The sequence below is a fragment of the Capsicum annuum genome, chromosome 11 (assembly GCF_002878395.1).
Source record: "Capsicum annuum cultivar UCD-10X-F1 chromosome 11, UCD10Xv1.1, whole genome shotgun sequence".
Lineage (NCBI taxonomy): Eukaryota > Viridiplantae > Streptophyta > Magnoliopsida > Solanales > Solanaceae > Capsicum > Capsicum annuum.
Window position 1 is genome coordinate 228884255 of NC_061121.1, and position 17185 is coordinate 228901439.

The window sequence follows — 17185 nt, forward strand, 5'->3', positions numbered from 1 at the left end:
CTATTTCCCAGCCAAATGACGACATAAAGTATACTACAACAACAACATACCCAGTGTGTTCCCACCTACTGGGGTTGGGGAGGATAAAGTGTACGTAGACTATATCACTATCTCAGGTGAAGTAGAGAGGCTGTTTTCGATAGACCTCCAACTTAGAACCAATAACAATATAACAAACACAAAAACTAAATGCATATAAACTTGTACAATATACAAAATAAACTAACAATGCTAGTCACAAGATAATACTAGAGCCGCAAGATAATACTAAAAACTATATATCTGAAACCATAGACAACACTCAACACTACGAACAAGAAACTTCAGACATAAATAAAGAATGCTCCCCTATTGTTACCGACGCACCCCCACCCCCTAACCCTCTACCCTAATCCGTATTCTCCGCACCTTTCTATCAAGGGTCATGTCCTCCGTAAGCTGTAATTGATCCATATCATGCCTAATCACCTCCCTCCAATATTTTTTGACCTACCTCTACCTCGCCTAAAATATCTATAGCCAGTGTCTCACACCTCCGCTGGAGTATCGGAACTCCTCCTCATCACGTGCCCTAACCAACTAGATAAAGTATATAAACTCAAATTTATATTTTCATTAATAAGATTAATTTGATAAAAAAGGTTTATAATGGGTGTTAAGTCAATAAAATTCAACTATTTTGAAATGAATAGTTAATTTTGATTTGGTTGTTTTTTTGCATCCTAGAGTATGACATTGTTTCTTTATGGTTTGTGCATTATTTTATTTTTTTCAATTGTTTTATACTCTCTTAACCAAACAAACAAAGAAAAAATTGGAAACATTTTCCAAAAAACTATTTTCTTCGATAACCCTTATGATGGAATAAATATCAATGGCTTTAAAGTCTAATGATATCCTTTTATTGTTAGCACCTAATATTTTTTACAAAGAGAAAGTTTAATGTGTTGTTTAGTGTATGATTGAACATCAAACAAAACTAATTCAAGGATATAAAAAAATTAACACAAAGTTTGGAAGGTTGAGAAATAATCACCTAGTTTTTTTTTGGCTCTACAAAAATATAGGCTCGAATCTTCATGGTATAATAATAACTGTTATGCATAATTGATAGTCGTGAAAAAGCATAATACATAAACAAACACTCAAATTTTGAAAGTGCACATCTAGACATCTCAACTTGATCTCAACTGGTAACTAAACACTCCAATTCGTACTCACTGTGCCTTGTGGACACCCAACACTTATTTGGCACATAAATTTTGGTGATCTCTAGGAGTGTTTTGTAAATTGAAGTGTTCAACTGACACAGTGCAGACACATTAAGATGTGTATACATAAAGTTGAAGTGTTACTTATGAGTTGAAGCAAATTTGAAGGTTTGTTTATGTATTTAGCCTTTTGAAAATGTTACAATTTTACTATTAACATCTTGTTATCACAAGATATGCTTATTAAGTTCTAAGTTAATTTCATCTCTAGGATATATGATTAATGATAGTAAAGTTACAATAGTACAACTTACAAAAGACTATAGTGGTGGCTGTTTTAGTGCAACTTCTCATGTTGTGTCTATTCCAGCTATGATGCTCGGACTCTTAAAAAAACCGTCAAACGTATTGGATCCGTCAAAAGCTATGTATTTTAAAAGGATCCAACAACGATGCAGTAACATTTTGCATTGACCATAACTGAACATCAATATGTTTTTCATACAGTTGAAAGACATTGTGTGTGATTTTTATATTCACCAATATTGAATATCGACATGCTTATTGTATTTAGTTAGCCTAATCGGGGTTTCTCGTGAAATTATCCATAATTTTTCGGCCCTGTCTTTGAAAAATAACCATTACTATGCAGTGTTAAAGGGCGTAGACAGGGGCGTAGCTACGTGGACTTCAAGGGATTCATTCGAACCTCCTTTATTAAAAAATTGCACTCTATATATATATGTATGAAGTTTTTTTTTTCATGTATATATATATTAAATTGAACCCCCTTGACACAAGCAAAAAACTTGGTTCAGTCACAAACGGGTGCAAAATTTGTTTTGGGTTCAAGACTCATTCATGACAGGCTTTTAATATATATTTTTTTGCTTCCTGCATTTGAACCCCTTGATAGAAATTCTGGTGTAGATGGCTTACAACTAGTATTTTACAACCTTTGCAAACATGTCACACACATTCAATACGGATTGTCTCTGCAAATCAAGAGGTTTTCTTTAGATACCTAAAATCTTAAAGCCTCAAAAGATTTTAATCGTTAATTTTATAATTTTTTTTGTTATAATATTGAATATAGTTAAAAAAAAACTATCAACATTCAATAGAAATAGTTTGAAACTTTGAATTAAACTATTCAAATTTTTACAACAATAAATAATATATTTACAATAACATCCAAGGTAAGATATTGAAAATGCATGGCTAACGTCTTATTAACTTGAATTAATTCTTACTATTATAAATAATAATATTATTATGTAAAATATAACACGACACTAAAAACAACAATTATGAATAAACACGAAAAAACAACGTTAAACTTTTTATTTATGATTTATATGTATATTTTTAAGGTTTTAGATTAAAATTTAACTTTAGACCACTAATTTTATTGAGACTTCATTGATTGGTGTAAAAAACAAACGCCATTTCTTTTAGAAAAAAAATTACGTAAAGAAATTGAGCGCTTTTAATTTTGTACCGACTATTAATGGATGATAGTTAGTATTAGTTAGGCAGATCCAAAAATGTCCCTCAACTATGTTAGTACTACTTTTTAGTTGTCCATGGATGTTTTTGGATCGATAATAGAATTGTTGACTTGAGTTAATGATTGGATATCCAAGCATTGTATCAGAATTCTATCAATTTCATTAGCTCTATATTTGTTGAAACAAATTGCATTGATACAACAGGTAATCCATTAGGCCACAAATTGTAATCTAGATAAATGTTGTTATATGTCATACTAGGCTATTTTCTGAAAGTTTTCCATATATAAACTTCAGAGTCTGGTTAAATTGTAAAATATTAAAATCCTACCTTTTAGTAAAATTTGAGATTTAACTTAAAATTTTAAGTTGAAGTTAAACTTTATTCAAATTTCATAACAAACACTAGTCTCAAATTAAAACATCAAACTAAAATGTCATGGAGTAACAAGCATTAATTTCAATTTTCAAAAATTCTTTCCTAGATAAACATATTACGGAAAAATTAAAATTAAAATTAAAATTAAAATGAAAAAAGAGATAAATATATCCTCAAACAATGATAAATGATATGTATATACCCCGTCATACTTTGGCTACACATATGCCCCTACCGTTAGTGTAAGGGGCATATATGTACCATTTTATTAACGGTAGGAGCATATATGTACTCAAAGTATGACGGAGGATATATACGCACCGTTTGTCATAATTTGGGGGCATAGTTATACCTTTTCCAAATATATTACGTACAACTTGTAAAATGATGTATGGTAAAGTAAAAAGTAGGTGTTGTAGTAGAATGGCTATAGGACTAGTGACGGATAATGGATAACTAATATTTGAATTAATTTTAAGATAAATTTATCTCATATTTGATTGAAATAAAATTGTGAAATAACTTAACCCAAAATTAATTATTCTCAAATTATAGTTTATTTTTATCCCACATTTGGGAATTGAATAACAATTTCGGGATAAATTATCTTAAAATAACTAGTTCCCCAATAAAATGAGTAAGAGAGTGATATTAAGCTTATAAAGTTTAATGCATCCACAAAATGAGTGTCACAAAGACGTGAATATTAATATGAATACACACGTAAAATAGAAAATGATCACATTAGCAAAAAGATTAAAATAGCACACATCGAGAATAAAATGAGAGATTATTTGAGATAATTTGGATATGTCATGCATCGACCTTTAGATACCTTAACCCTCCTACCCCAGATGAATCTAGTAAAAGAGCATCAAATAGACCAAAAATCACATGAAAGCAATTAAGCAAATTACTTTTTTTAAAAAAACTACAATTTCTTAATATGGTTGGTTGAAAGAATTTAACAAAATTAAATTATACTACAATCAAAGCTACACTAACAATAAATTACCATATAAAAGCAAATAACACAATCTATGGGAGTGATCCAACCACCTATGCAAATTGTAATAGTATAATAATAATAAAGAAAATCTGATGCACGAAATTTCTCGCATTTCATGCAGAATCTGAGAAAGGTGACATCTCACGAGCTATACCTTAAGGGATGTAATATAAACAGTTTATCCTAATGCACGCATTAGTAACTGCTTCCATGGCTCAAACTTGTGATAAAATAATTTATCATTGACAAGCATAAGATAAGGCCACCTCACACTCAATAACTACAGTATTTTCATACTTGAGACAATTTTTCACATATGTCAATCCTAGTAAAATGCTTCAAATTCACTGGTTCAATGGCACCAACAACAGACCATACTAGTAAGGAGATAGAGAGTAGAAGATGGAAAACATTGTATGTTGTTAATTGAATGACCGCTATTTAAAGAATCTGTACAAGACTATATACATGACCTATAGACTTAAAGTGACAACAACTATAAGAACTCTACAACAACTCGGTGTCTAGTAATTATCCGTTATCACGCCCCCCACAAGTTGGTGGTGTCAACTACACCCAACTTGAAAAAATGCTTGACAAAAGAGACTCTAGGAAGTGGTTTGATCAGTATATTTGTCACTTGATCAGCCGAGTGAAGGTGTTGAATTGCGATATCCTTGTTTTGAACTTGTTCACGAACAAAATGAAAATCAATAGCAATATGCTTCATTCGACTATGGAAAATCGGGTTGGCACAAATGTAGGTGGTGCTAACATTGTCACAAAATATCTGAGGAATGTTTGAGATACGAAACCAAAGCTCATGGAGTAAACTTGTTAGCCAATTGGTCTCAGAAACAGTAGCTGCAACAACCCGATATTCTGCTTCTGTGGAGGAACGGGAGACAGATCCTTGCTTTTTAGAGGTCCATGATATTGGAGAGCTTCCAAGGTAAACAACATAACCTGTGGTGGAGGTTTGATCAAGAGGATCTCCAGCCCAGTCAGAATCTGAGTAAGCTAGAAGACGGTGATCATGTTCTTTGGCAATCCGGAGGCCAAATGAGGATGTTTGGTGCGAATACCGAAAGAGACATTTCATGGCTATCCAATGAGATATAAAGGGCTGGTGCATGAACTGTGAGAGTTTGCTGATAGCAAATGCTATGTCCGGATGTGTAAAAGAAAAGTAATGAAATTTATCGATGATCCGCCTATAAAGAGAGCTATCAACTAGAGAATTTTCCACGGACTCTGGGAAAGTTATAGTAGAAGCCATTGGTGTTGGAACACCTTTGCAATTTTGCATATTAACTTCCTGCAAAAGATTTGTAATGTACTTCTGTTGAGACAACAAAAGACCACTAGGATAAGACAACACTTCAACACCAAGAAAATAATGAAGTGGACCAAGATCCTTCAATGAGAATCGAGTTGCAAGATTATCAATTATGCTTTGAACACCACGAATCTGATTACCAGTAACAATTATGTCATCAACATATACCAGGACATAAACAATAAACTCAAAATTCTGCAGGATGAACAATGAAGAATCAGATTGGGACTTAATAAACCCCAAAGTAACCAAATAATTTTTTAGTTCAGTGTACTAGGCCTTGGGCGCCTGTTTGAGTACATAAATAGCTTTTTGTAGCTTGCAAACATGCATCGGATGTGCAGAAGATTCGAAATCAGGTGGTTGGAGGCATTATTGATATCAAGTTGACGCATGAGCCAACTTTGTTATGTTGCAATCTCAAGAACTATTCGAACAGTTGCTGGCTTTACCACAGGGCTGAAAGTGCATTGGAAGTCAAGGCCAGGTCGTTGTGTAAATCCTTTGGCAACCAAGCGAGTTTTGAACCTCTCAACAGAACCATCAGGATGATATTAAACCAGAAAAAATCACTTATAATCCACTATATTTTTTGAAGGATCACATGGTACCAGCTCCCATGTACGGTTCTGAACTAAGGCATCAAATTCATTTTTCATAGCTTCACGCCAATGTGGGACTTGTTAAGATTGCTTTAAGGTTCTAGGTAAGGAGGAATTGGTTTGAACAACAGTGTGGAATTGCTTAGGCTTAAGGCTATTGGTCTTAGATCGAGTAATCATGTTATGAGTGGGCGTTGATGTAGAGCTAGGGGCAACAAGAGAAGGTTGTGAGGCCACAGGAGATGGGACAGGTGACGAGGAAGAGGGTTGTACCACAGGGTTCTGGGTCAAAGGACCAGTAGACTTATTTCGACGCTGGTAAGTGATTATTGTGGATTGCAGCTGCGTATTTAAATGGGGAGAAGAATAAACTGGTGAGGCCGAAACATTTGGTTGAGGTAAATTGTGGCTAAAAACTGAATTTTGTATTGTGAGGGAAGGGGAAGTGGAGATGCTAGAGAAGAAGTAGCAGATAAGGGAGAAATTGAATCACCTGAGATGGTGGTTCCTATTAGGGCAGAGGAGATGGGTGAGTGCGTGTCCACGGGCAGCTGCACAATATGAGCGTGAAGCTTATAAGAATCATGTGAATATTGAGTATTATCCTGCGGCTACTGTTCAGTTGAATAAATCTCCCAAGACACATTTTTATTTTGTGTGTTTGTCAAATCAGAAAAAATATTTTCGAATGGAAACTGATTTTCTAAAAATAAAACGTCACGAGATAAATTATATTGTGAAAGTTAAAGGATATCCTAAATAAACATATGGTGTCGAACGAGGGTCGAGTTTGTTTTTGGTATATGGTTTAAGCCATGGATAACACAAGCAACCAAATACTTTAACAGAGTCATACTTGTTTTATTCATTTTCGGATTTTACTTTTTGGCGAGAAAATGGTTTTGACATTAACCTATTTCAAAAAAAAAGTTGAGAAAATTTTGAAATAATCTTAAAAAAATTTATAGAGTCGCCACTTGATTTTTATAGAAAAATCAAGAAAATTTGAAAGAGTTTCAAAGGTTCAAAAACAGAAATAAACCTTTAAAACTAGAGATAATGGGTAAGGGTTCAATTAATGCCCTAAGAAGGTTTTTAAGGCACTTAGGATCGTCCGTTTAAAACGGTGTACCAAAAAAAACTAACTTGACTAGATAAAGTGGCTAATTTTGCAAAGACTTGATTTTATAGAGAATGTTAAGATTATTTATTTAAACGTTTAAAAATGACATTTATAATTTAAAAAATGACATTTCATTTTAAGGAGAAAATAGAAGGAAACAATTTAATCCATTCTAAAAAATATAAAATTTTGTGAAGAAATTATGAATTAAGTGAAAGAAAACTAGGATAAAATAAAATGACAACGCCTTAGGAGATTTGCCTAGATTAAATGATTAACAAGTTAGTTAATACCAATAAACAATACAACAACAACAACAAACCCAGTGTATTCCCACTTAGTGGGGTCTGGGGGGGGTAAGATGTACGCAGTCCATACCTCTACCTCTGATGAAGTAGAAAGGCTGTTTCCGAAAGACTCCCGGCTCAAGTCACGAGATATCACACAAACACATAGTACAGCACAGAAGCAGATGACATAACATAGATACGGCACCCATAAGGAATATAAAACAGAGTAAAGCAGGAATGCAGGAATATAAAGCAGAGGAAAGCACACAGATTCGTAATAAACATGAAACACGGAACACGAAACACTGAATACGGAATCATAACAGGAATACACCCCCACCAATTAATTCCCTACACTAGCGACCCGAACTGGCCCTAATCCTCTGCCGTAATTCGCATCTTCCAGACCTTCCTATCTAGGGTCATGTCCTCGGTGAGCTGTAACTGTTCCATGTCCCGCCTAATCACCTCACCCCAGTACTTCTTCGGTCTACCCCTTCCCCGTCTAAAACCATCCAACGCTAGCCTCTCACACCTACGGACCGGGGCATCCATGCCCCTCCTCTTCACGTGTCCGAACCATCTCAATCGTGCTTCCCGCATCTTACACTCCACTGAAGTCACACCAACCTTCTCCCGGATAGTCTCATTCCGAACTCTATCCCCTCGGGTCAGTCCACACATCCAGCGCAACATCCGCATTTCTGCCACCTTCATTTTTTGGATGTGGGAGTTCTTAACTGGCCAATACTCCGCTCCATACAGCAAGGCCGGACGGACTACCACCCTATAGAATTTGCCTTTAAGCTTGGGCGGCACCTTCTTATCACACAGCACCCCCGATGCGAGTTTCCACTTCATCCATCCCGCCCCAATACGGTGCGAGACATCCTCGTCAATCTCACCGTTACTCTGGATCACGGACCCGAGATACTTGAACTTATCCCTCTTCCCTACCTCCTGTGCTTCTAGCGTCACTCCTACCTCATTCTCCCGCCTCACGTCATTAAACTTACATTCCACATACTCTGTCTTGGTTCTGCTCACCCTGAACCCTTTAGACTCCAGAGTTTGCCTCCACAACTCTAATTTGTCATTCACACCCCCTCGAGTCTCATCTATCAGGACTACATCGTCTGCAAAAAGCATACACCACGGCACCTCCCCTTGGATACGCCGCGTCAACACATCCATTACTAACGCAAACAAAAAGGGACTAAGAGTAGATCCCTGATGCAATCCTGTCAGGACAGTGAAATGCTCTGAGTCTCCTCCCGCCGTCCTCACCTGGGTTTTCGCTCCCTCATACATATCCTTAATTACTCTGATATATGCCTGCGGTACTCCACTCACCTCCAAGCATCTCCAAAGCACTTCCCTGGGGACTTTGTCGTACGCCTTTTCCAGGTCGATGAACACCATGTGCAGATCCTTCTTCCTCTCCCTATACTGCTCCACCAACCTCCGTACCAGGTGGATTGCCTCCGTCGTCGAGCGGCCGGGCATAAATCCGAACTGGTTTTCCGAAATAGACACTATCCGTCTCAGCCTCACCTCGACCACTCTCTCCCATATCTTCATAGAGTGACTCAGTAACTTAATCCCCCTATAGTTATTGCAACACTGAATGTCCCCCTTATTCTTATAGAGGGGGATCATGGTATTCCACCTCCACGCCTCGGGCATCTTTGCCGTCCTGAAAATTTCATTGAACAATGCAGTCAATCACCTTACACCAGCCTCTCCAACGAACTTCCAAAAATACAAGCTACAAAAATAATTTAAGAATTAAAATTGGGCCCTCAATTGGACCATTAATGAAGCTGCCCACCAGTTTTGGGCTTGAATTATGGACTTCAGTTGTATACTGACTGTATATCAGCCCTGTTGCTGCTGCATTTTTGTATATCTGGTGTATATTTGCTGCATATACAGCCTTGCTTCTGTCTCTCGATCCGTTTTTGGGATTTTGGTTGAGGCTTGGATACGACGAAGTTCGAATGCGAGGATAAGTGGAGTCCAAGTGGACTCGGATTCATGTCACATGCATCAAAAAAAAGATAAGAATTAATACAAGCTCCGGTGAAAATGTATAATTAATAAAAAATCTTAACATTTTTTGGTTTTTGCCGTTGAAATTGTGGTTGTTTGTTGAAGTCGTTGTCGGTGGTTGATGAAATAGCCGTTGTTGATGTTGTACAGATAGTTGGGTGGGCTAGATCTGTTAGGCTGGCCCAAATAGGGAATCTTTGGGCTTACTAATAAAACAACAATTAACAATTATAGGCCATAACTAAATAAGTTTGAATAAAGTTGAGACGAAGTTAATTCCTCACTAATTTTGATGAGTTTCTCAAAGTCAATAATTTCAAAATACATATTAAATACCACACAACTTTATTCTATCTCTTTTTTTTTTTTTTCAAAAGATAATAATAAAATAAAAAATTAAGAAACTAATTAGATCATCAATTTCTTATTTTCAATCAATCTTGAGAAAGGTAGAATACTCACAATTGGTAGAATACTCACAATTTAATCAAACTTTCACTATGAATAAATTCTAAAGCATTTTTCTTTAACTGATAATTATATAATTATGTATGGTTAAACACTGAATATCTAAATTCAAATGGTAGGGTTGAAATTTATTTCAAAAATAACTTAAGATAAATATCTTAAAACTATTTAAAATTGAGAAACTCAAAAACTAATTTGGAATGTGGGGGGCAAAAATTAGGTGTCAACAATACCTAGGCATAGTTTGAAATAAAATTTTAAAGGGGCTCTTATGCTGAAGATTCGTTGTGGTTAGCCTATTTATAAGACAAACGGCTTGTTGACAGGCAAAACTCCAAAAGTGTGAGGGTGAAGATGCTTGGTGCAACAAGGTTCTAGTAGTTTCAATAACATGTCGGTGTCGTTTTTCGACTAGAACAACTCTCTGTGGAGTAGATGGGGGTGACACTAAGTGCTCTATGCCATGCGTTTTGAGATATGACTGTAGACTCTGAAATTCGGCACCACGATTAGTGTAAAAAGATTGAATTTTGTTGTTGAATTTGCGTTTAAGCAATGGATGCAGATTTTGGAAAACTTCCAAAGTTTCATTTTTTGATTTTAAAGTGAACAACCACATGTATTTTGAAAATTGATCAACAAATAACACATAATATCTTTTCTTATCAATTGATAAAACTGGAGATGGACCCCATAAATCGCTATAAAGGATTTGTAGGGGCTTATTACTTCTCAATGAATTTTCTGAGAAAGTCAACCTGTGCATTTTATTTGAATAACAAGAATTACAGATGGAGCTAGCTTTAGGATTTGAAACGGGAAGGGAAAACTGATTCAACATAGTATCTAAAATGCGGCGATTAGGATGGCCTAAACGCCGATGCCACGGGTGAATTGGAACAACCACATTGCATTTAGGAGAATGATCTGTACAACCCGATGGCCACTCATACAGTTCATCTTTATTCTGCCCCCGAACTAGAGACGCCCCCGTACTCAGATCCTTCACAAGATAATGGAAAGGAAAAAATTCAATAGAAGAATGATTATCACGATAAAACTTAGAAACAGAAATAAGATTATTTTTAATGACAAGGGAGCATAAGGTATTGAGAAGTTTGAAATAATGATTTGATGCACTTATGTTAGCGTTACGGGATATTGGAATGGTGTTACCATTGCCCATAGTTATCTCTTCGGTGTCGTGGTAGTCATGTACAGTGGCTAGGCTTTGAGCATCAGATGCAATATGATGGGTGACTCCACTGTCCACGATCCTAAGGGTCTGTTGAGAAGGAAAACGAGCAGCAAAGTTTGCCCGCGCTTGCGGATGGTTATGTGACTGCGACCTGCAGACTTTAGCTGAATGACCTGCGCAATCACATAGTTGGCAGCGAAGGTTTCTGTCGAAGGGCTGCAGCTGGTTGTTTCTTCGTGGGCGTTGTTCTTGCCATTGCCATTGTTGATTGTTGGCAGGAGGGTTCATACCTGGATGACGGTTGTTGGAGTAATTATTGTTGCCTTGATGAGAAGCCGTTGAGCTTGTCTTTTGTGCTGCAACAACAGTAATGGGAGTTGATATCGGCTTCTTGTCTTCCTTATGTTTGAGGAAAAGCTCATGATCTAGAAGCTTTTCGTAAAGCTCTTCATATGAAATAGTAGAATCGCGAGCACAAATAGCAGTGTAGAGTTCTCGAAATTCAGTTCTGAGTCCGCTGAGGATTTTCACAATGAGTTCAGGGTTTGACACCGGTGCACCAGCAGTTGCAAGTTCATCACAAAGTGATCGAATTTGATGAAGATAATCTATGACTGGACGAGAATCTTTAGTGAGGTGGGTCAATCGATCTCGCAAGCTAAAAATTCTTGTTTGAGATCTGTTCGCATATGCAGTACGCAAAGCATCCCAGACAGCTTTGGCGGAGACTACAATAGCAACAGTGGGGGAAAGTGGGGGCAAACGTAGGATCAACAGAGGCCAATATAGCATTTTGAATTAGCTGATCTTGGCGATACCAAGAAACGAACTCAGGGTTATCAATATCTTGATTGTTCTGAGAGATGGTGCAAGTGGGGGCAGGGATGGAGCCATCGAGATGCCCATAAAGATTGTGACTACGCATAAGCATTGAAACTTGGGCTTTCCACAAGGAGAAATTGTGACTGCCCGTTAATTTAATGGGCAATTGGGTAACTGGATTGAATTGAACAATAGTGATGGCATTGTTGATTCCATCAACATTGGTCACAGAAATCTTAGAGGCCATTTGTGTGAGGAAGCAGAAAGAAAAAAAAAAAAGAGGATCAACTCATAGGAGTTTAGATGTGCTTTGATACCATAAAGAGAGAGAGAGTAGAAGATGGGAAAATGTTCTATGTTATTAATTGAATGACCGCTATTTAAAGAACCTGTAGAAGACTATATACAAGACCTATATCAACAAGGATAAGACTTACAGTTACAACTATAAGAACTCTACAACAACTAGGTGTCTAGTAATTATCCGCTATTAACTAGTACATCATGAACAGAAATTAGGTGGAGCACCTTTTGCCTGTTCCTATGCCAAAGCAAGAAGCTGTCAACACCAATAAGGTCCCTATGCTAAAACCAAAATAAAGTGAGCCCAATTCAGATGAGATTTGACACACTAGAGGTTCTTTAACTGGTTACTGCACATTAGAGGAGCCTGCCTCCTCATTTGCGTTCCTTTGCGGCACAGCCGAGAAGACAGCATCCCATTCTTGTCTTTCGCCTTCAGGAACCATGCCTCCATCAATAAAAGGTGTCCAAGTATCTGCGCAACTATCTGTCTGAACCCAGCACACACACACTGGCGGATTCGCAGCATCAAAGCAAAGGGAAGAATAATACAAACATAGAGGTGAGAGGTTATTAATGTTTTTGACTCACTCACTGTAGCATCACCACCGGTGTTGTCCTTGTGCTTGCTACCCGTTACCAGGAAATCAAGCACCTCAGTCTTTGACTGGAATTTAGTCTCAGACACTGGATCATAATAATACTGCAGAACTCAGGACACAAACAATTAGACACAATGCCTGATGATATACAACTCGGTTTATATGTCAACGACTTCAATTAAACAATAAGAATGCAAATCCAAAGAGCACGGTGTAATAATATTTCAACTAAACTAACTCAATAATGCTCAACCACCAGCAACTGGAAGGGAAAAAAGGGAAACACAAACAATCCCCCACATAAAAGAAAGTGTAACAACTAAACAGGCAGGGGCAAATCACAGCAGACCACAGAACAGAATGGAAGTGAGAGAGCAGAAGAGTTTCAGTCCACCACAATCTACCTAAGAAGCTATCAAGGCTATAGGTACAAGTAATTATTTTCTTGACGGCAAGGGATATTATACAACATCAAAAGAAGGAATGCTTTTTCTTTTGTAATAACGGCAGTACAACTTGCAGTGTGTCAAATGTTCCTCTGGATACTCGCCTCCTCTCACTAGAATAGGTATTGGATAACGTTATCCATTAGGAGAGATGGACGACTACACACTTCACCTTTGTTACCTTATACACTTCCAGAAAGTATCTATGATTGCCTTCAATAAACAACATCTCTTTTTATCAAAAGAATAAATAATGGTGCCTTCAATAAGCACTTTATCATCCTTTGCTCTTGTTTCTCGAGCACATCAGGTCATCATACTGAATTTTTGGACTATACCTCAACTTCCTTCTCATTAATTCAAAGGAAAAGGGCCAAAATTGCCCCTCTACTATATGACGAGCACTTTTGCCCTCTGATTTAAGCCATCGCCTTGACAAAACTGGGCCATTTATTCCCTTAATGGACTAACCGCCGTTAGTCCCAACTAAAGTTGGGCCAACCCTACTGGTTCACGGTTCAAACCCAATTAAACCTAAAGGCACAAGTACCATTTTGGAGCTATAGGAAGGATTTTCTTACATCTAACGGATTAAACAAATGAGAAGTTTGTTTAAAGAATAAAAAAAATCAACCAACTACTACGACCATAATTCATGTTAATAGTTGTGGTTATGATTACGAAGACAAATATTTGCTTATATAAGACACTTGATAATTTGCTCACCTAAAACAAAAGGAGGATCAGACTACATATGCTATAATAAAAGAGTTCAATTGGTCTATCGATTGGAGTGTAAAACAGGAAATGGCACAGGAACTACTTCAGATATCAAAAATTTATATGTCGTTTTCTACAGTTTGTATCTATAGAATAACAAGAACTTAATGTGTGCTGTTTACTAGGGTTTGTTAGTAGTTTACAAACTTGGTGGAGAGGCTAACAAATAATTTTATACAAAATGGTAAGAAAATGCCTTACCTCTTGACCTCTCGTCTTCGGCTTACCGCAAAAATAACACCAGAGCATGGAAAAGATTATGGTAGGGTTGAAAGAGTTGAGAAGAAGACAGTTTTTGAAAAACCTTTAGACCTCAAATCTTACAGCAATTTAAGTCGACCAGATCTTACAATATTTTTCAGTTGAGAAGACATTTACACTCTTGTTGCATTACAGCCACCATTTCAACATTTATCCTTGTGCTATATCTATCATCTACATTCTAATTTATGTTTTGCTAACCTCCGTATAGGAATCAAACTAATTTGCCCAAAGGAGAAATAAATTAATACAAGCCACTCAATCTCTCAACACTAACCACATTCATAAAGGCATTCAGCAACTCAAGTTCATACTTTTCTTCACAAAATCATGTAATAAATGTGAATTAGAGAGGTGAAAAAGAATTACTCAGCTCAACGCGTATGCACACAAACCAACTGTTTCTAATTGCCCTATCCACTTGAGAAAACAAGCATTCTTTTCAAAGGAAAATAGTCTCCCGATTTTAATTATATATGAAACGAAATCTACAATTTGAGCCGAGGGTCTAAAGGAGGGGTAAAGTAATTCAGCACACCCATTACCCTCCCAAGACCCCACTTTTGGGATTACACTAGATATGTTGCGGTAGTTATGAAATCTACAATTTCATCATAAGGTCCTCCGAACCTAAATATTATTTAGCACTTGTCCAGAAGAAACTTTTCCTTCCCTCATGTAAATCATCTACGCTAGAAAAGAAAGAGAGCGAGTCCATCCACATAGAAGAGTTCACAAAGGAAACAAAAGAGTCATTCCAATACTTGCTCAATTTACATCTTTCAATGGAAAAAACTATTCTCATCACCACAATTATTCAGTTAATTAAAGTTAAAACATTCGTCAAACTTTGAAAGGAATATTTTATTCCAGCTTCAACAGAAAATGCTAACAATGTCACTGAAGCGAAATTCTATAGTTCAGTGTCAAAAAGGTAGAAACTAATAATTTCATTATATGACAACCTTGTAGAATAACAAGCTTAGCATTTGTTCATAATCAAAACACAACAATCTCTACTTCTATTCAACACTGCAAACAAAGAAAAATAATTCATGCCATAGTTTCTGAAACAAACTGAAATTCGACCTCCAATGCTGTTAGTAAAATCTAGAGAGGGAAAAACCAACCACATTTTCAGATGCATTTTATCTAACACACAAGTACCACAAACAACAACATACCCCGTGTAATCCTATAGGTGGGTCTGGGAGGCAGACTCTTCAATTTCGATGTTGTATCCGTGTCAGATTCTCCAAAAATACAGTACTTTTGGAGAATCCGACACGCACCCGTTGACATTTTTGAGGAGCCAAAGCAACATAAGCTAAAATGTCCGCAAACCTTACCCCTACCTCCTGAAAGGTAGAGAGACTATTTCCAGAAGACCCTCAACATGAGTAACATATATCGAAGTAGTTAAAAAGTACAAGCATAAAATACAGAAGTAAAAAAGACATAGCACATAACAGACAAATGAGTTATGCAAACTCTTCACTTTCGACGCGGTACCTGCGTCAGGTTCTCCAAAAATACACTACTTTGGAAAATTCAATACGCACTTGTTGACATTTCTGAAAAGTCCAAACAACATAAGAAAAAACATACGCTGACCTTATCTCTACATCCTGAAAGGTAGAGAGATTATTTCTGAAAGGCCCGCAGTTCAAGTAACACATATCAAAGCAATTAGAAAAAACGTACAAACATAAAATAAAGTATAAAACCTAGATTTCTTTTTTAAACTGGTAACTTTTGTAAACCCTAGATTTCTTTTGTTAAAGTAGCACAGGTAATAAACAATGTACGTATATATGTAAGTTTAGAGTCGAAAATTTACGTTGTCAACAGTTCCAATAGAAGCGCCATTAGTACAAAATTTCCAATCCTCCGACAACCAGCTAGGCCTTTTTACGTTCACCTCAACCGATCTATTCACCTTATGCACAGGTGTAACCGTCTCAGCGACCGACTTCGTCATCTAAACCTCCATCTTACTCTCCGATTCCACCAACACCGGAGTAGCTAGGTCAACCTCCTTTCCTTCCTCTACAACAAAGTCATCTTTGTTCGGTTTGGCGGTTTTAAACCTAGCATTCGTCTCAGCACTGATGTAGGTTTCCGATTGTAACAACGAATCTAGCGGTATACCGTCATCACCTCCGGTAACGGTAATGGGTGTGATGGTGCCGGCTGCGGCGGGGCCAGTCATCGAGGAAAGCATTGAAAGGGTCAAAAAAGGAGAAAAAAAAATCAAATTGGGCTTCGTTTTATATGTGTCAGTTTCAATGACGGTCATATTTTTTTAATTTAGAAATAAATTTCTTTTATATTTGATATACTAATTTATTATCACATAAATATTTATAACTTATTTTTATAGAATAATCATAAAAAAGTAAAATTTCTTTTATCAAATTATTCGGTGCCACATCACTTTGACTACGTAATGAGTATTATACTACTTTAGAAAAAAATGAAATACGTTTCTAGAGTGATAAGGAATGTTGTGTTATATAAATTTGGTTTAAAAAGAAGATTTTCTTTAAAGTACAAACAAAATTATATACTGTTAGTCCTATTTGAATTTTTTCTCTTTTTTTTCCCCTTTCAATGCTTCCCCCGATGACTAGCCGGTTGGCCCCGCCACAGCCGGCACCATCAAGCTTGTTACTGTCACCGGAGGCGATGACGGTATACCGCCAGATTCGTTGTTACAATCGGAAACCCACATCAGCGCGAAGACGAATGCTAGGTTTGAAACCGCCAAACCGAACAAAGCTGACTTC

At 36.7% G+C, this 17185-nt stretch overlaps 1 protein-coding gene across 1 annotated transcript; it reads right to left on the reverse strand.

The window, feature by feature from the left end:
• Nucleotides 1–12654: 12654 nt before the first annotated feature.
• LOC107846177 (methyl-CpG-binding domain-containing protein 5) lies at nucleotides 12655–16377 on the reverse strand. Its single transcript, XM_016690633.1, has 3 exons — nucleotides 16237–16377; nucleotides 12903–13010; nucleotides 12655–12798 (listed from the first exon to the last, which is right to left on the reverse strand). The coding sequence occupies exons 1-3, from the start codon at nucleotides 16375–16377 to the stop codon at nucleotides 12655–12657; spliced, it is 393 nt and encodes a 130-aa protein (XP_016546119.1).
• Nucleotides 16378–17185: the final 808 nt, after the last annotated feature.

Coding starts and splice junctions, on each gene's coding strand:
- LOC107846177 (XM_016690633.1), bottom strand. CDS start 16,377: ATGACGAAGTCGGTCGCTGAGACGGTTACACCTGTGCATAAGGTGAAT. Junction 13,011..16,236: donor CTATTGGAACTGTTGACAAC/GTAAATTTTCGA, acceptor TGAGTTCTGCAG/TATTATTATGATCCAGTGTC. Junction 12,799..12,902: donor ACACCGGTGGTGATGCTACA/GTGAGTGAGTCA, acceptor TGCTGGGTTCAG/ACAGATAGTTGCGCAGATAC.